Genomic DNA, 22,350 nt, shown 5'->3' with positions numbered 1-22,350 from the left:
AATTAATGGGCTTTTAGTTAGTTTGTAATAGTCAAGAAAACTAGAAACAGTACTATAGTCTTTTTGTATACTTGTCTTTATTTTATGTATGAATATTTCTCTAAGAAGGCTGTCTAGATATAGTGTATGTGCATTAGATTTTTAAAATATTTTTAAGGTGTCTTTTAAAAAACTTAAACCTGTTTACATTTCCAGCAATGATATGAAAGAGTAACTCTTTTACTACACCCCTACCATTATTAGACATGACCAGTCCTACAGGTTTTTGACAGTGTGGGCAAAATGATATCATACTGATTTTTTTACATTTAAATTACATTTTGTAGGATAGCACTCTTGCAACCTCATTAAGCAATAATTTTTCATCCTTTTCTCCTTTTTAGGGAATGGCATTTACATTACAAGAACGACAAATGCTTGGTCTTCAAGGACTTCTACCTCCCAAAATAGAGACACAAGATATTCAAGCTTTACGATTTCATAGAAACTTAAAAAAATTGAATGGCCCTTTGGAAAAGTAAGAATCAATTAAATGTTTAGTTCTCTATTGATGCTCTGATCAGTAAAATTGGGAACATTATGGTTATTGTGTATAAGAAATATGCAGTCTTATAATGAAGTTTGTGTTTTAGGCAGTTGACTATTATTTTTATAATGATTATGTTTCCTTTATTTCACTGAATATTTGTGTTCACTATTGTAAAATTTAGCAGAAATCTATTTATTTATTTATTTGACAGAAATCACAAGTAGGCAGAGAGGCGGGGGGTGGGGGGGCAGGGAGCAGGCTCCCTGCTGAGCAGAGACCCCCCCCCCACCCTCCATTCAAGGGCTCAATCCCAGGACCCTGAAATCATGACCTGAGCCAAAGACAGAGGCTTAACTCAGCGAGCCACCCAGGCACCTCAGAAATCTATTTTTTTAAGCCTAAAATCACAGAACATTTCAGCCTTGATTGGAATATTAGAAGCAAAAGCTGTCATCTGATTTGTACCCTTTCTCTTCAACAACTTTTATTAATCCTCTACTTTGTGTGTGTCACTATACTAGTCACTGAGGTTGTAAAGTAAGTTAAAAGATAGGTGATCAGTTAATATGTCATCCAATCCAGGGGAGTGAAAAAGAGAAGTAACTGAAACTGTCCCAGGTGAAACAGAGTGTATGCCACCCCATAGCACACAGCCCTGCATTCTAGGAGTTCATCAGTAGTTATACTGTGATCATCATCATACCCTGTACTGCAGTGTGCAGCAGAGAAAAGGTACATGCAGAGGATATTCTGAACTTAAAGAGTAACTAACCAAGTTTAAAGAGTACATTAAAGCTTCCTAGAGAAGTGATGTTTGAGCTGAGTTTTAAACAGTATGTTATAAGAGATAGGTAACATGAGAAAGAAGGGCAGGGTATTCTGTGTAGAGAGACCAGTCTGAAGGCAGAATTTAAAATATCTTTTGGGGAATGCCTGGGTGCCTCAGTGGGTTAAGCCGCTGCCTTCAGCTCAGGTCATGATCTCAGGGTCCTGGGATCAAGTCCCACATTGGGCTCTATGCTCAGTGGGAAGCCTGCTTCCCCCTCTCTCTCTGCCTGCCTCTCTGCCTACTTGTGATCTCTCTCTCTGTCAAATAAATAAATAAAATCCTAAAAATCTTTTGGGGGTCAGCACCTGGGTGGCTCAGTTGTTAGGTGTCTGCCTTCCGCTTGGGTCATGACCCCAGGGTCCTGGGATTGAGCCCCCTGCAATGGTTCCCTGCTCAGTGGGGAGCCTGCTTCTCCCTCTCCCACCACCCCTGCTTATTTTCCCTCTCTCTCTCTCTCTCTGTTAGATAAATAAATAAAATCTTTGAAAAATATATCTTTTGGGTTTGTTTAAGTACAGGAGATTATTTTTTGATGAAAAGTAAGAGTAGTTTCTTTGATATGATGGGGCAAAAGGAAGAGAACAGTAGACTGAGAAATGATTGAGACAAAAGGAAATCCAGACTGTTTCAAGAAGTTAGATAAGGGGATAGGAAGGACACTGAGCACTAAGTAAAGCAAGACTTGGGTTTCTAGTCCTGCTTGGGGACTGTATTTGGGGATGTATATTTCAGGCCAGAAGGAGGTTTAAGGTGCTCACGTTGTGAGGAATGAGCCCAGAAGAAAGGGTAACTGATAGAACAAGATCCCAGAGAATGGAACGGGACAGAGGGACAAGTGCAAAGTAGAGCTCATAGGGTCAAAGGCAAAGATAGAGGGCGTAGGGTCAAGTGCAGAGGAAGAGGCTGGCCTTGAACAAGAAAAAAGAAAAGCCCATTCTCTGAGGCAAGAGCAAAGATAAAATACAGGCACAGGAAGGGGTAAACCCTGCAGGTGGTGTGGCAGAGCCTGTGAGATCCCATCCCACCTGATGACCTGGATTTTCTATGATGTAGAATATGAAGGTCTTGGCTAAGATTTGTAAGGGTCAAGATTAAACAGAATTGGTGAGGACAGTGATAAATGTTTAGAATAGCCATTTAGCCAAAAGTGAAGCTGAACAAGGACAGATTAAAGGCCTGGGTAGGCCCAGAAGGCCTAATAGCATAATCTTATTTTTATTGATGCTACCCTGCCCAGCAATGTTATTTTTTCCTCAGAAAAGATGAAATGTAATGGTAGTTCAGGTTTTGGGTTTGCTGGGCTGGCAACAATGCTACATTAACTCATTCAGCTAATATTCATTCAGGGCTCCTATGTGCCAGGCTTTGTTTTAAGCTCTAGGACTACAGAAATGAGAAATTCCAGCCCTTGCCTTCAGGGAGTTCATGGCTGGAAAATTTCGTGGCAGGGTAGTGCCGTGATAAAGGTGCGGGGGTGTTCCACAATGGTCAGGGTTTGTTGAGGGTGAGAGGCTTGATCGTGGAGCCAGAGTGGGGAAAGATGCTAGCAGGGAGCCTAATAGAACGGGAGAAAATGAAGCGATCCAGGAGCCAGGGCTCTCCATCAGAACTGTGAGGCACGGCATCGTAGAGCTAGCTAAAGAGGGGAGGGTTGTGATCAGAGGACTGCATCCGTGGCGTTCAGGATTTCTGAGCTGTAACAGTTCTCAGTGAGGACAAGATCCAGTGGGAAGCATTCAGAGGAGTGACCAAAGTGAAAGGAAGGTGAAAAGTGAATCACATGTGCCTGATAAGTCATCTGTTCTTGACGTCTCTGCTGTTTCCTAAAGCTAGTCCATCGTCATTGTTTGTTTTCTTCCCTAGCCTGAGGAGCCATCTCCTTCCCTTTGCTACTTACTGGTCTTATTTCTGCCTGCACTAGCTACGTAGAAAATATTATCCTTTTATGAATGGAATCACTTCTCCCTATTTATTCGCCAAATATTTGCACACCACTTACATTGCACTTACTTTGGTAGTTACTGGAAATAATAGATTTATATAAGGCAATAGTCCCTAGCTCATAATCTCATCCAGGCTGGGGGAAAGACAAAGTCAGAAAGTGGACTGAGAATTGCAGAAATAGGACTAGGGTGTTGAGGGACCTGAAAACAGGAAAATCTGTGTATATATGTGTGGTGGGGGACGGAAACGGGCAGAAAGGGAGAGCATGCCACCTGTGTTGCATTCAGGGAGTGTAGGTATGGGACTGTGCATGGGTAGAGGGTGAGCCAGGCAAAGGGTGTCTTGTGTACAGCGACACCAAGGTAAGAGATGTGGGGCGTTTGAGAAACTGATGTTAAGTTCAGTAGGAGGATGAAGCTAGGAAGTAGGCAGAGATCTTGGTAACTATTTTAGAAGCATAAGCCTATTTAATGGGTGTTTGGAAGACATTCAAGGAGAATAGAAATGGCTAGAGTTACTTTTTTAAGAGAAGAATAAATTCGAGTTGGGGGGCAAAATTGTGTGTATAAAAACTAGTTAGAAAGTTCTTGAGGTGGGGCACCTACATGGCTCAGTCAGTAAAGTGTCCGACTCTTGATTTCACCTTGGATCATGATCTCAGGGTTGTGAAATTAAGCCCTGAGTTGGGCTCCGTGCTGGCGTGGAGCCTGCTGAAGATCCTCTCTCCTCCCTTTGCCTCCACCTCTAAAGAAAAAAAAAGAAAGAAAGTTCTTGAGGTAGCCCAGATGAGAAATGATGCTGGCTTGGACAGGGTGAGGGTAGAAGGGGGATATAGATATATTTGAAAACTATTTAGCTGATGGACACTGTAGGTCTTGTTGATTTATTAGACTAGGGTAAGACAGAGTGGGCAAGCAAGAAATCAGGAATGGGATCTCAGGTTCCAATTCGGTCAGATGATAACAGGAAGACAGACAAGTTTGAGTAAAAAGTAATAAGTCTATTTTACACATATTTAATTCAAGGTGATTGGTTGCTTTTTTTCTTTTTCTTTATTTTTTAGTAGGAGAATCATCTACGGATTTTCATTTATTTTTTAAAAGACTTTATTTATTTGTCAGAGAGAGACTGCATGAGCAGAAGCAGGGGGAGTGGCAGGCAGTGGGAGGAGAAGGCTTCCCACTGAGCAGGGAGCCCGATGTGGAACTCGATCCCAGGACCCTGGGATCGTGACCTGAGCTGAAGGCAGGCACTTAGCAGACTGAGCCACCCAGGTGCCCCTTACAACTTTTTATTTTTTTTAAGTTGATTTATTTTATTTATTTATTTATTTTCGTTATCTCTCTACCCAACATCATACTTACACCCCCCAGATCAAGAGTCACACACTTCTCTGACTGAGCCAGCCAGGTGCCCAGTCACTGGTTTTTTCGAGTGAACATTTCCCAGTTTTCTAAACTTTATTCTTGAAAAGGCATTATTTATATATGTGTGCTAATTGACCATTGCCTTTGTGATACCTCTGCACTCTGTATAGACCCTCTAATGCCTTAAACCTACTGGATTCTGACTCCACAAGGACAGGGGTCACTTCTTACAACCTGGGAGCCCAAAGTAGTGCCTGGCACATAGTATTTAGTAAATATTTGAATGAATGCCACTTTATTTTGCTTCCATATTTCGATGTCAATAACCTTGAAAGTTCTTTTCTTTTTTTTTTTTTTTTTAAGATTGTATTTACTTATTTGACAGGAAGAGAGAGAGAGAGAGAGCATGCACAAGCAGGCAGAGGGAGAGGAAAAGCAGGCTCCCCGCAGCAGGGACAGCCCGATGTGGGACTCGATCCCAGGACCCCAGGATCATGACCTGAGCCGAAGGCAGTCGCTTAACCAGCTGAGCCAACCAGGCGCCCAAAGGTTATTTTCTTAAGAGTAGGGTGTTGTCATGGTGGTCTTTGCATTTCTGGTGCCTGGTATAGAGCCTGCCTCACAGTGAGGGCTCGGTGAATGTTAGCTGCTGTTTCTGCTGTTCTCCTTCTTCCCCTCTTCTTCGTTATCATCATCCACCATTTAAGTACATTTTTATTTTTGTTAATTTTTGTCCTTGGTGTCAAATAATGATAATTTAGAGTTTTGTTTTCTGGTAGGGAGGGGAGTCCTGTTTTAGATGTTTACATATAACTTCTTATTCTAAAAGCCAAAACTTTGAGTGTAAATGCTGACTGATGTAGACATTATTTACTGTGCTTAATTTCAGATACATCTATATAATGGGAATACAAGAAAGAAATGAGAAGTTGTTTTATAGAATTCTGCAAGATGATATTGAAAGTCTGATGCCAATTGTATACACACCAACAGTGGGTCTTGCCTGCTCCCAATATGGACACATCTTTAGGAGACCTAAGTAAGGCTTATTTTTAAAGACATAAATTTGTAAATGATCATTATATGGGAAGAATGGCACTCCCTAACAGCTCTTACATTTCTCTTTTATATATTGCCGTCTTATGTCATTCACCGTTCCCTCCTCATCAGAGCTTAATTTGGACAAGAAGGGGTTAATAAAAACCCAGCATGTTCATATCTTGTTGTAGTAGAATTGGCAACGTTCATTCCTAACCTTCTGCAAGTTATTATGATTAGTAGAAGAACCATGTATTTCTGTACAAAAAAGGGGGGGTTGCTCTTGATTTTGGTGGCAGGTTCTCCAGAATTATCATTAATAACAGTTTGACAATCTGCCCAAATTTAAAGATTCTCATTTTTTTGTTGGCTTTAATTTCTATTGTTTGTTCTTTTTTATGAGCTTCTCCAAATTTTAATATCAAATAGTTCTAGTTCCTCAATATTTTAAACAGAACGAGTAGGGGAATGGGCATCTACTTAAGTCTTTCCATAAGTTACTTTCTCCCTCTGAATCTGTTTTCTCGTAAAATAGGGATGCTAGTGCCTGTTAAAGAGCAGCAGAGAAGGTCAGATGAAGAACTGATGGGAACTGTTCTTTGTAAATTTTACAATTAGTTTGTGTTTTCTTGTCGTGTTCCTCTAACCTATTAGCATTTTCAACAGTCCTCACCCCTTTCCCACGTCCTGCTTAGATATTGATGCAAATGGTGGAGACATTCAGGCAATGCATGATAGCATCGATCTTCAGTCTCCCCTCATCCAGCCTCGTGGCTTTCCGATGTTAATGTGTGTACAAAACACCCATGGGACTTAAAATGCTGATCCGAGCCAACCTTCCTGTCCTTCCCATTCCTAAGATTCTAATGAAGAAGAGAAAGATGGGGAGGTCTGGATTTTAATGAACGCGGTTGGTGACAGTATGGCAGGTGTTCCCTGGAAGACACTTTGAGAACAGTCTCTGGCCTGTGTGCTACCATCAGTTATTGTGTGTTAAACATTCCTTAAGTTAACCCGGCTGTTTAGTTCTTTTATAGTTTCTTTTTCATTCAGAATAGTGGTTCTCAATCCAGATTAAAGAACAAGGAAAAACCTAAAAATATATTTATGCTTGGGCCCCACTTGTAGAAGTTCTGATTCAGTCAGTCTGGAGCTGGGCCCCTGTCCCCTGTGTAGGTGTTCCAGAAAAGTTCCTGTGTCGTTCTGATGTGTACCCCGCTCTCAGAACCGACGTGAAGCAAAAAGAGCAGGGCTTTGGGGCAACAACACAGATACTGTGTTTTTTGCATAGAAGATGGTCAGTAAATCTTGATCTCAACTCCAGGTCAGTTTAATGAGAATCTCTGGGGTTGGGACCCCTGGCATTTTTTTTTTTTTTTTTTTTAAACCCATCAGATGATTCTATTATGCAGCTACAGCTGAGGAACTGTTCAAACTGATTTGAGTTAGAATAGCAGTGCCAAAGCTGAGACGCTAGTGAGAAAGTCAAGTGTAAGAGCCAGTTTGAAGGCACTGGGGGCCTGTTGGCCTTCATCCCTACCTAACCCTGTGTTTCTACACACATGTCTACAACCTGTGTTTCTCCCCTACCCCATCTCCTTCTTTCTTCCTCTCTTCCTTTTTAAAAATCTAGATTTATCTCAGTTGGATAACAATATGCAGCATGTTTAAAATAACTTTTCACTTTTTCCTAATGCTTCAGAGACATCCTCTTTTGTGTGAAGTTACTGTACTTTTCTTCTTTCCCTTCCTGCTCCTTCAAATTTCACATTTTCAGTTTTGGTGAATTTTAATAGTAGTTTATATAGCTTTATTATGCTGTCCTGCATTGGTGATTTATTTTTACACTGCTTTTTACTGCAGGTGTATCGAGTTTCTTCTTGACTAAAACAGTCATGTCATTTAATAATGATCTTTGTTGCAGCTACTGTGTGCACAATGCAGTTACAGTTTGGAGTAGCTGAAAATGTTTGAAAATAATCCAGTGTGATTTAGCTAAATCTGCTTGGAAATGATACTGTCTCTTGATGTTTTATTAAAATATCTAAATATTCCAGTTATGAACAAAACTTAGGAGAAAACAAAAAACTGTTGTGAAATGCAAAGGTGTTTTTGTTCTGTTGCAGGGGATTATTTATTTCAATCTCAGACAGAGGTCATGTTAGATCAATTGTGGATAACTGGCCAGAAAATCATGTTAAGGTACTACTAATAGCACAACCTTCCTCTTCATAATCTTTTTTTCCTTCTTTGTAAGTTGCCTCTGAATTTCCACGAATAGTTTTCATTGTTGCTCTGATTTATTTTGCACTTGCATACATGCAGATTTAGTGCTCTGAGGAGATCATGACAGTAATAATTGCAAAATGGGTCCCCAGTACAGAGCTCGACCCTGGGAACGAAATGGGAGTTAGTTCACAAGGTGAACCTGTCACTGTTGATACTGTTGAAGGCAAGGTTTCTTGCCTTCTCTATATTCCTTTTTAATATTATTCTAGGTAGAGAAAACACATTAAAATGCCATAAAAACTTTCATTTTTGTGGGTGGTGAAAGGATTTATGACACTTTTTTTTTCTAAATCTCAGATGGATTTAGATCCTTAAGCAAATATAAAACTGTAGAGTTTCAAATTTAATAAATATAAATCTTGGTCCATGTGGCTGTCTTTCGTAAAATAAAATTTAGTGATTTACTTAAGGTCTTTTGGCAGACTTTAGTGCTTGTTATAGGCAATAATCTTACTTGCCTTTATAACATGTCTTCCTCACCAAAATAATCTTCGATGAATAATCATGAGCTCTAATAATCTAGAAAAAATTTGGCCAGATAATTGAACCATTAGTATGAACTTTAAACCTTGTACATAGGTATATTTTTTATTTTAGGTCTTCTTCGCCCCACTGTTGTTAAGGTGTTTCTTGTTTGGCCTAGGTTATTATGTGGGAATAGCATATCGTTCCATTCTAACCTTGTTTGTCTCTTCTGGTGACTCTCTATCAGAAGTGTGCCTGCCTCTCCCCAGTTTAGTTTTTGTGAAGATACATAACTGAGCCTCCAGTCAGAAACATTCTGTTTCTAAACCAAAGACAAAGGGAAATCAGATCTAGTTCATCTTTGTTTCACACCTAGATTCTAGAAATCCTAGAATTTTAAATCCGCTTGGTTGGTTTACTTTGGAAGTTAGTCAAGAAATAATTTTATTTTTAAAAGTGAGAGTGAAAATACACAAAGAGAATCTTTTTTCAAATGCTTTTTAGTACCCCACTTTTGACAACTTTTAATTTATATATATTTTTTGTAATTAAGGCTGTTGTGGTGACTGATGGAGAGAGAATTCTGGGTCTTGGAGATCTGGGTGTCTATGGAATGGGAATTCCAGTAGGAAAACTTTGTTTGTATACAGCGTGTGCAGGAATACGGCCTGATAGATGCCTGCCTGTGTGTATTGATGTAGGAACTGATAATCCAGTGAGTAAAACCATTTTCTGCCTTTGATCTTCCTCCCATATTTAAAAAACAAAAGCTTTACAACATACTTCTCTCAAAGATAATATAAGATGGGAAAATTTCATGATTAAAGTTAGTCTTATCTTAAACTGTGCTTTTAATATTTATACAAATAACAGTAAATTAAATCTATTAAGAGTTTCTTGAAAAAATGTAGTAAGGTTTTAAAAGTTACTTTAGTAATTTTTTTTGTTTTGCAGTTTTTGTTTTATAGAATATGTTTAAGCTGGTTGTGTAACAAAATGATTTTATTTTTGCGTTTGGTCTATGTTATAGGCACTCTTAAAAGATCCATTTTACATGGGCTTATATCAGAAAAGAGATCGATCACAACGTTATGATGACCTGATTGATGAGTTTATGAAAGCCATAACTGACAGGTATTTTTTTGTTAAGTTGGAATAAATGAAAGCATCTTTAATTAATTAAAAAAAAAGGAACCACAGTTTTTTCTTGATCTCTGATAAAGATGCATGGAAGGAGATACATTTCTGAGAGCTTGGGTTCTGTCCTGCCTGCTTAGGTGGCTGATACTGGTGAGACCCTTCGCATTCTGCCTTGCTCTCCTGAGTCGTCTGACCTGCTGCGGGAAGTCTGTACTCCCTGCTCCTGCCAGACCCTCACTGCTCAGCTCTCCCCGCCCTTGGCAGCAGGGCTCACAGCAGGGCTCACGTCCACCGTTCCTGGGACTCCTGGGCAGCTTTCATGTTTCAGATTCACTGACCATAGATCCTCTTCTCTCTCCACTTCTGCAGCATCTGATCAGAATAAAGGCCCCATTCCCTACTTTTGCATTCAAGAGTCTCCCTTATCTGGCCCCAACCTACCATAACCAACTTCTTATCTTCTCACATAAACCCTGAAATATATAGCCTGACTGTTGAAAATTCAGGGTCACCAAAATACACCTTGTTTTTCTTCCTGTCTCTTTACTTTTTGTTCTTTGAGGGCCCAAATAAAGTCTTACCTCCTTTTCAAGCCTTCCCTTACCTCAGCTCCCCAGGGTGATTGGGGTCTTTTTTTGAATGCCAGTGAACTCTTACAAAATTACTTTTTAACCTCTTATTTAATATATACTTTCCTGTGTTGCTGTTTAACTGCTAATATGGTGAGAATACACATATCAGATATATACTTTATGAGACTCGGATAAAAATCTTTCTTTTTAGGAAGTTACTTCATGCTTTTATGTGCTGGGCAACCTTGTAGGCACTTGGAAATAGTTTATACTGATTAATATCACATAGATTCCCCCTCAAATTTTTCTGAATGAGTAATAGATTTCTGCATTTCAACTCCAGTTTTCAGAGGCTTTGAAAATTGCCCGGTGGTCTTAAATGGACTGACTTGAGACATTATTTCAAAATGGAATCATAAGGAATATTAGACAGGAAAGCTTTTTAATAATGATATTTTCAATACCACCATTATGAATTTTGCTGTTTTAGATACGGACAGAACACACTTATTCAGTTTGAAGACTTTGGAAATCATAATGCATTCAGGTTCTTGAGAAAATATCGAGAAAAGTATTGTACCTTCAATGATGATATTCAAGGTAAAGCAAAAAGAAAACCTTGGGTTTTTGATCCCCACCTTCTTTAAACCTTTTTAATCTGCCCTTTTGTTATCTTAAAAAATCTTTATTTGGGGGGGCGCCTGGGAGGCATAGTCAATTGAGCGTCTGATTCTTGATCTTGACTCCAGGTCATGTTCTCTGGGCTGTGAGATGGAGCCCCACATGGGCTCTGCACTTGGTGGGAAGTCTTCTGGAGATTCTTTCCCTCGGCCCTCGGCCCTTGCCCCCTCCCCTGTTTGCCAGCGCTCTCTCTCCCCAAAATAAATAAATCATTTACAAAACATCCTTATTCATCTTACAGGGACAGCTGCAGTAGCCCTAGCGGGTCTTCTCGCCGCACAGAAAGTTATAGGTAAACCACTCTCAGATCACAGAGTCCTATTCCTTGGAGCAGGAGAGGTATGTTTTTGTGAGCTTTGAGCATTTAAAACTAAAACTCTCCTTTAGAATTGGAAAAATGGGACATAATGAGCTTCGAATTTTGTTGTGATCTTGTGTGAATAGGAGATCTCTGTTGTAAAGTAGGTAATTTAACATATGTTTAGAAATACTATGTTTAGAGGCGCCTGGGTGGCTCAGTGGGTTGAAGCCTCTGCCTTCAGCTCGGGTCATCTTCTCAGGGTCGTGGGATCGAGCCCCGCATCGGGCTCTCTGTTCAGCAGGGAGGCTGCTTCCTCCTCTCTCTGCCCGCCTCTCTGCCTACTTGTGATCTTTGTCTGTCAAATAAATAAATAAAATCTTTAAAAAAAAAAAAAAAAAAAAGAAAGAACTACTATGTTTAGAGAGAATATCACAAAGAATCAACTTTTGCGGGGTGCCCAGGTGGCTCAGTCATTAAGGGTCTGCCTTTGGCTCAGATCATAATCCCAGGGTCCTGGGATCCGGCCCTGCATTAGGCTCCCTGCTCGGCAGGAGGCCTGCTTCTCCCTTTCCCACTCCCTCTGCTTGTGTTCCCTCTCTTGCTGTGTCTTTCTCTGTCAAATAAATAAGTAAAATCTTAAAAAAAAAAAAAAAGAATTTATGTAATTTGTTAGAGAATAAACCAAATATTCCTCATAATGCATAACCCTCATATATAAAGTAATTCAAGCTTTGTATTATACCCTGGTCTTTATTTTTTAAATTTATGTTTTGTTGGACAGGCTGCTCTTGGAATTGCAAATCTCATAGTTATGGCTATGGTTGAAAATGGCCTCTCAGAAGAAGAGGCACAAAAGAAAATTTGGATGTTTGACAAGTTTGGTTTGTTATTTAAGGTAAGGTGTTTAAATCTTGGAGAAGCAAAAGAATATTGTTAAAATGATACTTTTAGTTTGACTTCTTAAAAATATTATCAGTTCCTAAAATACTGTATCGCACTGGACTGTCCAGATTGTACCACTGGGGACCTTCCAGTATCTTCTCAACAGAAATCCTCCGGTCTCCTTTCTGTCTTTTATAAAGACTCTTGCTTCATATTCAAGCCATAATCTCCATGTTGGCCCCAGACATATTATTTCTTGCTTTGTTCTCTGATTCTTAAGAAATCAAGTAACCATACAAATAAGATTGTACTTGGCCTTTCTAAAACTAGGTTTTTAATTGGAACTCAGAAGTTCCTAATTAAATTCTTAGCAGGACATCTGACATTTGAGCAGAAATTCCTCAGCCATTTACAGATCATAGTCCATTGTAACAGTCTGAGAGCGATCCATGCATCCTTTCCTGAGGCCAGTTCATGGATAGGAAGAGCTTCCAACCCAGATTAATTTAGTATCCTTTGCACCTGCCTGCTTTCCTAGCACTGATTACCATTTTTAGTAGCTTAAGAAATGCATTATATCTTACACTGTGTAACACATTAGGTAAACCATTTCTCAGTTGAACCTACAGTACACAGTGCTGTTGTATTTTTGCTCTATATAATGACATATAGCAATTACTTGAAATCTACCTCTTCAGACACAGCTTATTTCAACATACTTTGTTTCAGTTCTGAAATCATTTCTTCTTAACTAGTACTCACAACTGTTGACACAGAAAATAAAATGAAAAAGTGTTTGAATGAAAAATCTGAGTGCTTAAATTATACATAATTTAAAATAGTAGTTTAAAATATACCAGACCTTATGATAAGATTCTGCAGATATTATCTTGTTTAATCTTCTGTGAAGTTTTACAAATAAGGAAACTTAAGATTTAAAAGGGCAGGTGACTTTTCCAAGGTCATTAGCATAAGTAGTGGATGTGAGAGACACATCCAAGCAGACTATGAAGCCTGTGCTCTTGACCATGAAGCTGTGCTGCCTTCCAAGTGAGCTGTCACCACTGTATTTGCTTGTATCTAAGATACAAGGATTAGAAACTTTGTACTTTTAGAAGGCCATTGGCAGAATACATATTTATACATATACATACATACACAGTTTGGTGCTTCTTTTTGTGGTGTTGGTTTTCACATATGTTTTGTGTTTCTTTTTTATATTTGTAGCAAGTCAAGTCTAGAATGAATATGTTGTTGGTTAGCGTAAATGTGAATCCCTGAATATCTGCTAGTTCGGGGAATATTTTTCTTTTAGGGTGTGTAAATAGCTTGACTTATGGGTTTTAGGCGTCTGGACTTCCCTGCTGACCCAAACTCTGCCCTCCTTTTTGAGACTCTGAGAGTTTCCTGTTGAACCTTCATATTGGAGAGCTGTGGTCCTTCAGGGGGCAAGTATAAGAAGCCACTGTTCTGAGAACCTGAATCTGTTGAGGCTATATGTCAGTTCTTTAATTAACTTCCCATCTAACTGATTATGGCGTGCTGCTTTTCCCAGACCCTGCTAGTTCTTATCTGGGGGTATTCCGGAGTTCTGATAGAAAAATTCACCTCTGCAGTGGGTTCTCCTCTTTTGCCAAAATAAGGATACTGATTTCTCAGCCTGCTTGGATTTTGCATTTGATATATTTTTGACTGCTTTAAATTGTTGAAAAATTCTCCGTTCTAGTTTGTCAGTGGTATGTCTTCTGGCCTTATAATATCACTAAGGATTTAATTTTTATAGTTTTTGGCTTGGGATTTAGGGAGGAAAGCATGTTTCTCCATTCAGCTATCTTGGACCAGAATTCCCTGTTCCTCTTGTTTCAGAACTCTTGCTAGTACAAATCCATGATGTCTCTCTGCAATTCTAAAATCCTAAGAGCTCTGAAATCCCAAAGTTTTTTTGAAATTGATAACAAATCTGATTGACTTGGACTTATCTGATAGCAAAACCAGAGAGGTATTTGTAGTCTTGACCTTTTGTACTTAGTATACTAAATTTTCTTCAGTTTAGGGTGCCATGTTGGGGGATTTTAATATTAGATATATTACCACAATACATTTCTAAAGTATGAAAATATTTTACATCTAGCCTAGATAAGGGATTGTAAGCCTTTGTGCCGTGTTGGATTTAGAAGCACTTCACTAAGTAAATGAGTTTTTGACAGGGACTAGAAAGCCTCTGGTTAAGGTGGGATTTATGTTTTATATCTGGGTTTTGTGGACACTGGAAGATAGTGGCTGAAGAGGAAAGTTAATGAGAATGAAAAGGCATTTCTCTTCTAGAAAGAATATATGACTCAAAATGATGTCTTTTCCTTAATCCTCAGTAAGCATTTACTAAAAAATACTGTATTTTTTCCCAAAAATTCAGGGGCGGAAAGCTAAAATAGACAGTCATCAGGAACCATTTGCTCACTCAGCCCCAGGGAATATACCTGATACTTTTGAAGATGCAGTAAATATTCTCAGGCCTTCAGCTATAATTGGTAAGTAGAATTGTTGACATGTCATCATATCACTTTACAATATGTTGCTGGTCATCAGTACCATGCAGGAGTACTAAAAATGAAATGACCTATTTTATCTAACTTTCAGCATCTAATGTGTTTTTCTGTGATAGCCTTTATGTATAAAGTTCAGTTAACAGATGTTGCCTGTGATCTTAAGTGTGGGCAGCTGTACAATTGATCATGCTTTGCTTTTAGACTTGGTGTGACTGCTGTGCTCAAAACCTGAAAAAGACCAAGGTCATATGATAGACTAAACCAAGAAGTCCTATGCAGGGTCAAATCTTTGCAGTGGCAACAAAGCAGAAAGCATTGTTATGTTTTGAGAGTAAAGCATTGCATAGCTAACTTCAGAGTATGCCAAAATGGTATTGGGTTCACCCCTGAAAATGTAAAAGTCTTTATTTTGTTTTTTATTTTTTTATTAACATATAATGTATTATTTGTTTCATGGGTACGGGTCTGTAATTCATTAGTCTTATACAATTCACAGCACTCACCATAGCTCATACCCTCCCCAAAATCCATCAAAAAGTATTTTTTTTAAAGATTTTATTTATTTATTTTAGAGACAGAGAGAGGATGAGAGCAGGGTGTAGGGCGGGGAGGAGGGGTGGGAAGAGCAGAAGGACAAGCAGACTCTGTGCCTAGGACAGAGCCCGACACAGGGCTCAATCCCAGGACCCTGAGATCATGACCTGAGCTGAAACCAAGAGTCAGATGCTTAACCAACTGAGCCACCCAGGTGCCCCAGAAAATGTAAAAGTCTTTAAAAGAGGAGCTATTTCATTTCCTATATAGCTGTGAGATTTGAATCCGTAAGTTTTTAATAGTTTTTTCACTTTCTTGTAGAACCCCTATTGAATGTTAAATAGAAAACAGTCACAAACGTAAGTTTCTGTGGTTGTTAGCTTCTTCATTGATTATAACACACAATTTCTTAGAGCAAGAGGACATCTTGAAGATCACCTAATTTCTCTCAAAATTCAATATGAAAACCTAAGAATCTGTCCACCAATTTTCTCTCTGGAGGGTCAAGGAAACAAAAATTGAAAAAGTTTAATTCCTTTAGAACTCATAGACTCCTAAAAATATGTCCATATACTTCCCTATAGAGAAACACTGAATAGAAATTCCTCTTTTACATAAGAAAAACAAGCACTGAGATGTTAAACAACTTGCCCAAGATTTGTGAGTATTTCATATAGCCAGGACTGACAGAGAACACTAGAACTCTAGTCTCCAGATTAGTATTCTTTGTTACATATCAGGTTTTTTTTTAAAATATTTTATTTATTTATTTGACAGACAGAGATCACAAGTAGGCAGAGAGGCAGGCAGAGAGAGAGGGGGAAGCAGGCTCCCTGCGGAGCAGAGAGCCCGATGCGGGGCTCGATCCCAGGACCCTGGGATCATGACCTGAGCCGAAGGCAGAGGCTTCAACCCACTGAGCCACCCAGGTGCCCCATACATATCAGTTTTTAAAGTAGAATTGAAAGTTAACTATTTTGATTGTTAAATAGAAGTCATCTTACTAGATGAACTGGAAAAGGACTCAGCTGAGGTTTTGCTTGGTCATCCCCAGATTCCTGTCATAGGCTGAGTACTCTTCATGCTTCTGTAACACTGCATACTTGGCACCTGTTACCGGTTTTCTCATTTTCTGCCTACTTTGTTTTTCTCTCCACTGTAAGTTGCATTGTGTTCATGTTTATATCCCAGTGGCCTAATGCAGTGTCTGAGACATTCTAAGGACTAAAGAAAAGGTCATTAAATTGCGTCAAGAAAGTAGATTGCTTTAGTCAAGATGATTTTTTATCCCTTCTGAATTCCTATTATTTGTTTAATTAAACCCAAGTTTAACAATTGAACATTTGAAATGCAAGTTTTTAACTTTTTAAAATTCATTTTTAATTGTGGTAAAATACACATAACATAAAATTTGCCATCATAACCATTTTTTTTAAAGATTTTATTTATTTATTTGACAGAGGGAAAGATCACAAGTAGGCAGAGAGGCAGGCAGAGAGGCAGGCAGAGAGCCCGATGCGAGGTTCAATCCCAGGATCATGACCTGAGCCGAAGGCAGCGGCTTAACTCCCTGAGCCACCCAGGCGCCCTGCATCATAACCATTTTTTAAATTTAAATTCAACATATAGCCAACATATAGTAAGTACATCATTAGTTTCAGATGTAGAGTTCAGTAATTGATGAATTGTATATATCGTAACCCTTTTTAAGTGTATGATTAGGTAGTGTTAAGTGCATTCACATTGTTGTGCAGCTGGTTTCCAAAGCTCATTTTGCAAAACTGAACATACCACTTAAACAAATACTTTCCCTAGCCCCCTGTTGCCACCTTTCTACTTTTTGTGTTTATGGATTTGACTACTCTAGGTATCTCATGTAAGTGGAATCACATAGTATTTGTCCTTTTGTGACTGGCTTATTTTACCTAGCATAATATCCTTAAGGTTCATTCATGTTGTAGCAAGTTTTATCTTAATTAGACAGTGATGGAGATAGTCATACTCTTTTTTTTTTTTTAATTTCCTAGAATTTACTATGTTTGGGGTAAACAATATTTTAGTAAAAACTTTCAGCATTTTATTGTTTTCAGATTCGAGATTGTTCCTATGGCATTATCTCAGCAATACAAAATATGTGTTTTGTTGTATTAAACCTATTGCAGAAATGCTGTTGATAAGAATTGTTTTATGTTACATGTAAGGAAGTTGCTTTCCCCCCCCTTATGTATTATAGGAGTTGCAGGAGCTGGCCGACTTTTCACTCCTAGTGTAATCAAAGCCATGGCTGAAATCAATGAAAGGCCTGTAATATTTGCATTAAGCAATCCTACAGCAATGGCTGAGTGCACGGCTGAAGAAGCATATACACTTACAGAGGTACTACTCATAATTGTCTGAATTGGTTATGTCCCATTATTTTCCTTCCATTGGCCTTAGTTATACATTCTTGCATAATTCTTTTCATAGTTAACTGTAGAGATTACAGTATGCACCCTTGAATCCAGTTCTGTATAAACTATTGTGTGTATGAATTCTGGAACATAATTACCATACATCTCCATTTTAACACCTTTCTGTCTTGTGGGCTGTTGTTGTACATTTTAATTATATTTTAAATCCCAAAAGACAGTCTTGTTCTAAACACAAAATAATTGATTTTGATATATTTCGATACATTTTAATATCTTCTCTTCCCATTCTGTCTGACGTGTATGTCTGTGCTTTTATCTTGGGTCATTTTCCTTCTACCAGAAGGACTTTCCTTGAGTGTGGGTCTGATGAATTTCTCTTAATAATCTCTTTATTTTGCCTTCATTTTGAAGGATAGTTTTTACTATGTATAGAAGTAAAAGTCAGTGGAGATAATATGCTATTGTTTCCTGACGTCTGTTTTCCTTTTGATACATTATTTTGTCTTGGGTTTTGCTATAATGGATGTAGTTGAGTTTGTATTTATTCCAACTCGGACTGTAGAACTTTGTATCTTGATGCCTTCTTTTGTGGCCCATGTTGGAAATATCTGGGTTGGCTGCATTCTCTGTCTGCTCTTGTGGGTCTCCGGTTGGAGAGTGTCAGACTTGTTCTCATATCTCAGGTATCTCTTATATAGCTTTCTACATATTCCATCCTGTTGACATACTGTGTGGTCTTTCTTTCTTTCTTTTTTCTTTTTTCTTAAAGATTTTTATCTTTTAAAAGGGCAGAGGGAAAGGGATAAGCAGACTCCGTGCTGAATGCAGAGCCCAATGCAGGGCTTGATCCCATGACTCTAAGATCATGACCAGAGCTGAAATCAAGAGGTGGATGCTTAACCCACTGAGCCACACCAGCACCCCTGCATACTGTATTTTAATATTTTCTTCCAGTTGCATGCACTCTTTTTAGCTATGCTAATCTATTGCTAGGCTCTTAATTTTATTGTATTTTTCATTTGTAGAATTTCAGTTTGACTGTTTTTCTAATTAGTGAAACAGACTTACAATGGCATATTATAGAAATAATCAATTCATAAATAAATTCTACTTCCTTGCCGTCACATCTAATAAAACAATTCTTTTTACTCTTCCAACATAGCTTCACTGTTGGTATTTGTCTTCATGAAAGCCATTGTTTTCAGTCATCTGACAGCTGTCAGGAAGTTTTTACTTTCATCCAAATCATTTAAGGTTTAGTACTTCTGAATTCTTTGACACTGCCCCAGGACTATATCCCAGTTACAGGTGTCTGCTCATATACCATTAGGACAGTTAGATTTTCCCCACTGTTCTGTAGTGATATATTTTTAATCTCCACAATGTAATCATGTTCTGTATTGTTCTTGTAAGTGGTCTTTAAGTGACCCCAGGAAGTAGTATTTATTTATTTATTTATTTGTTTGTTTATTTTTTAAAGATTTTATTTATTTGACAGAGAGAGAGAGATCACAAGTAGGCAGAGAGGCAGGCAGACAGAGAGAGGGGAGGAAGCAGGCTCCCTGTGGAGCAGAGAGCCTGATGTGGGGTTCATCCCAGGACCCTGGGAAGCAGAGGTTTTAACCCACTGAGCCACCCAGGCGCCCCAGGAAGTAGTATTTAAAGGTTTGTTTACAGTGACACCCAACAGGAAATTATTAGGTCATATACTTCAGAATAGGTAACCAATCTGTGACGAATGCTTTTTTCTGCGCTCTATTAAAAATGTCTTTTATTACGGAAAATTTCAAACATATACAGAGGTAGAATAGTCTAGTCAACTCCCATATGCCAGTACCAGCTGTGGAAATACCACCTCCTTCTCAATCTTGTTTCTTCTACGTCCTTCCCACCCTAATCAGATCTCAAGACATTGCATCGCTTCATTGTAAATCTCTCAAAAGTTAAGAGTTCTTCTAAAGATATAATCATGGGATCATTACCACACCTCATAATTTTTAACAGTATTTTTCAAATACTTATTTCATCTTTCTACGTAGCTTATAGTTCTCTGCTAAAGTAGTCTATCTTGTTATTTAATTTCTGAAATATATGAATCATGATGAAAGTTAATGTCTGATAGCAGGAAATACCTTACTCTGTGAATCCATTTCTATCCTCTTTCTTTTTTTTTGGTTATGCAGTCTTGTATTTTTGTAAGCCTCGTTTTATTTTTGTTTTTTGTTTCCTTCTTGAGTGCTAGATGGTGTGGGTGAACTACTGTAGCGCTAATTTGAGGCTCTAGAGGAGGGGGTCTTCCCTTTCCCTGTGGTGGGGGTTGATCTGGAGCAGCTCACCTTAATCTAATCCGGATGCGGTCCATGGGGTGCCTGCTCTCTTTCCACGGTTTACCCTTTCTCCCAGCGTGTACCCCTTCACGCATGAATCACAAGTCCTGGGCTATTTATTAGCAGCCATCATCCCCAGCAGGCCCTGAACTTTTCTCCCTCTGTCATCTTGAGGCTCCTGATAGCTTTGTTGCTCGGGTTCTCAGCCACAGATACCGCTTCTTTTGAAATCCGCAATCCTCACGAAGGGGGAAAGCTTCAAGTGCTGGAATCACATGTATCTTGTTTTCCTCCTCTTCCGCATCTCCCACACCCAAGCTCTCATGATTTCGATAGCACTGCTGCTTGCTTGCTTGCTTTCTTTCTTTCTTTTTTTAAGATTTTATCACAAGTAGGCAGAGAGGCAGGCAGAGAGAGAGGAAGGGAAGCAGGCTTCCTGCTGAGCAGAGAGCCCGATGCAGGGCTCCATTCCAGGACTCCCAGGATCATGACCTGAGCTGAAGGCGGAGGCTTAACCCAATAAGTCACCCAGGTGCCCTGCACTGCTGCTTTCTTAACGGATATTTTTAATGTATTTTATCCAGTTTCTCTCATTGTTATCAGAGGGAGACTGGATGTGAAACAGCCTAGATCATTGCCAAAGCAGAACCTTCTCAGAACTTTCCAGACTTAATATTCATGCTCCTTAAGTCTTCAGCATTCTTTTATTCTCATTGCCAAAGTATTTATTTTGATACATACTTCTCCTCTAAATTTCTTTTGCTTCATATTGCCGCTCAGTTTAGTCAAAATGAATTCTGACTCCTGGTTTCCAAGCTATAGTAATCACTGAAACTTCTAATAGTTATTGAAATCTTTTTCTTTGAAATCATCCACAAAATCAGCCTCCAGATACCAAAATAATAAATAAATGAAAATCAGTCTCTTTAGGTATACTGCCTTATCTTTTTACCAAAGTATGGTATCCTGTTTACCAGTCTTTCCTACTTAAAATTAATGGTCTTGCCCCCAAGATTAAGTCTTAGTCTGATACAATGACTGAAGAATATACTCAATTTGTCAGTAGGTTTTGGCATTTTAGAAATATAAAATACGTCAATGTTTCGGGCAGTGGTAGCATATCACTGGAAGATGGCCCAAACATTTAAGAATTTTATTTTTTGCATAAATACTGTCATGAGAGCTGTGTATTACTAGAATGAATAAAAATAAAAATCCAGGGGCGCCTGGGTGGCTCAGTGGGTTAAGCCGCTGCCTTCGGCTCAGGTCATGATCTCGGGGTCCTGGGATCGAGTCCCGCATCGGGCTCTCTGCTCGGCGGGGAGCCTGCTTCCTCCTCCTTCTCTCTCTGCCTGCCTCTCTGCCTGCTTGTGATCTCTCTCTGTCAAATAAATAAATAAAATCTTTAAAAAAAAATAAAATAAAAATCCAACAAGGAGGCTAGTTTGATATATTGTAGTCTATCAGTTCTGAGATGCAAATTTTTTCTCAATATTGTATTACCTCCTAAAAATGATAAAAAAGCATTGTGTCATAGTTTAATTTTACATAAATTCCTTCTTAGTCTTACATAAAATAATGGCATAAATTACATATTTGCAGTCACCTCTTAAATTTTTAGTGTCCTTTTGTTTTCAGTAGAGAGAAGTCTTAGTGTTACTCTAACCCCCTCTGCTGCTTAGTGAGAAAAATACTTCTTTTTAATTCTTGAACTTCAGAATGAGAACAACTTGGTTATCATTAAGATCGTGATAGAAAAAAAAAAAAACCTGAAGAAGAACTGCTGTAGAATCTTGCCATTCTAGAGAAAATACCCAAATTTTTGATTGATCGTGAAAGAAAAAAAAAACCTGAAGAAGAACTGCTGTAGAATCTTGCCATTCTAGAGAAAATACCCAAGATCTTTCTAAATCTAAAAATTTACTAATACGATGAGAATGTAACATTTTTCCTATAAAGAGCTTATATAGGCCATTTTATAAAGCTATTAAAATTAGTGGTATTACAAAAGTAATTATTATATGCATTATCATTGTAATGTTAGATGGCATTAACCATGAACTGACTTTAATCTTCAAAGAAACACAGTTTCATCACAGTCTCTGTGCTTAGAACAGGTAGAGAATGATCATAGCTCTCTGTAGAAAATGATCCAGCGCCCGACACTGTAGCGTCAGGGTAGTCACCTGGGGCCAACACTAGCATAGTTAGATAGCTTCTATACTCTGTGTCATTTTGAAGCTGAAAGTATGTCTTGTAAAAGTAAAAATTCATATATATCGTAGACCTTCAGGTGGTCCAAAGGGTCAAACTGTTGAGTGTTAAATCCACCAATGCCAAGGATTCACTGTACTTCAGAGAATAATCACCCTTGATAGAATACACATTTTTAGATCTAGAGAAAAGAAGACAAAATAATGTCTAAACACTTATTATTCTGTCCAGTGTTCAGGTACCATGTCAGTTTGTCCATCCTTCTATGTGGAGATAGTTCG

The 22,350-nt window shown here is 38.6% G+C and overlaps 1 protein-coding gene across 2 annotated transcripts in view; it reads left to right on the top strand.

The window, feature by feature from the left end:
* ME2 (malic enzyme 2) overlaps positions 1–22,350 on the top strand; it is a 57,782-nt gene that overhangs the window by 17,808 nt on the left and 17,624 nt on the right. For both annotated transcript variants that reach the window (XM_044242957.1, XM_044242958.1), the window contains exons 3-12: positions 384–517; positions 5,559–5,708; positions 7,834–7,909; positions 9,015–9,176; positions 9,492–9,595; positions 10,664–10,773; positions 11,096–11,193; positions 11,937–12,050; positions 14,451–14,565; positions 17,351–17,493. In XM_044242957.1, the coding sequence (XP_044098892.1) occupies positions 384–517; positions 5,559–5,708; positions 7,834–7,909; positions 9,015–9,176; positions 9,492–9,595; positions 10,664–10,773; positions 11,096–11,193; positions 11,937–12,050; positions 14,451–14,565; positions 17,351–17,493 (1,206 nt within the window). The remainder of the gene's footprint in view (positions 1–383; positions 518–5,558; positions 5,709–7,833; positions 7,910–9,014; positions 9,177–9,491; positions 9,596–10,663; positions 10,774–11,095; positions 11,194–11,936; positions 12,051–14,450; positions 14,566–17,350; positions 17,494–22,350) is intronic.

The sequence above is a fragment of the Neovison vison genome, chromosome 3, assembly GCF_020171115.1.
Source record: "Neovison vison isolate M4711 chromosome 3, ASM_NN_V1, whole genome shotgun sequence".
NCBI lineage: Eukaryota > Metazoa > Chordata > Mammalia > Carnivora > Mustelidae > Neogale > Neogale vison.
This window is presented reverse-complemented; position numbering and strand designations above follow the sequence as displayed.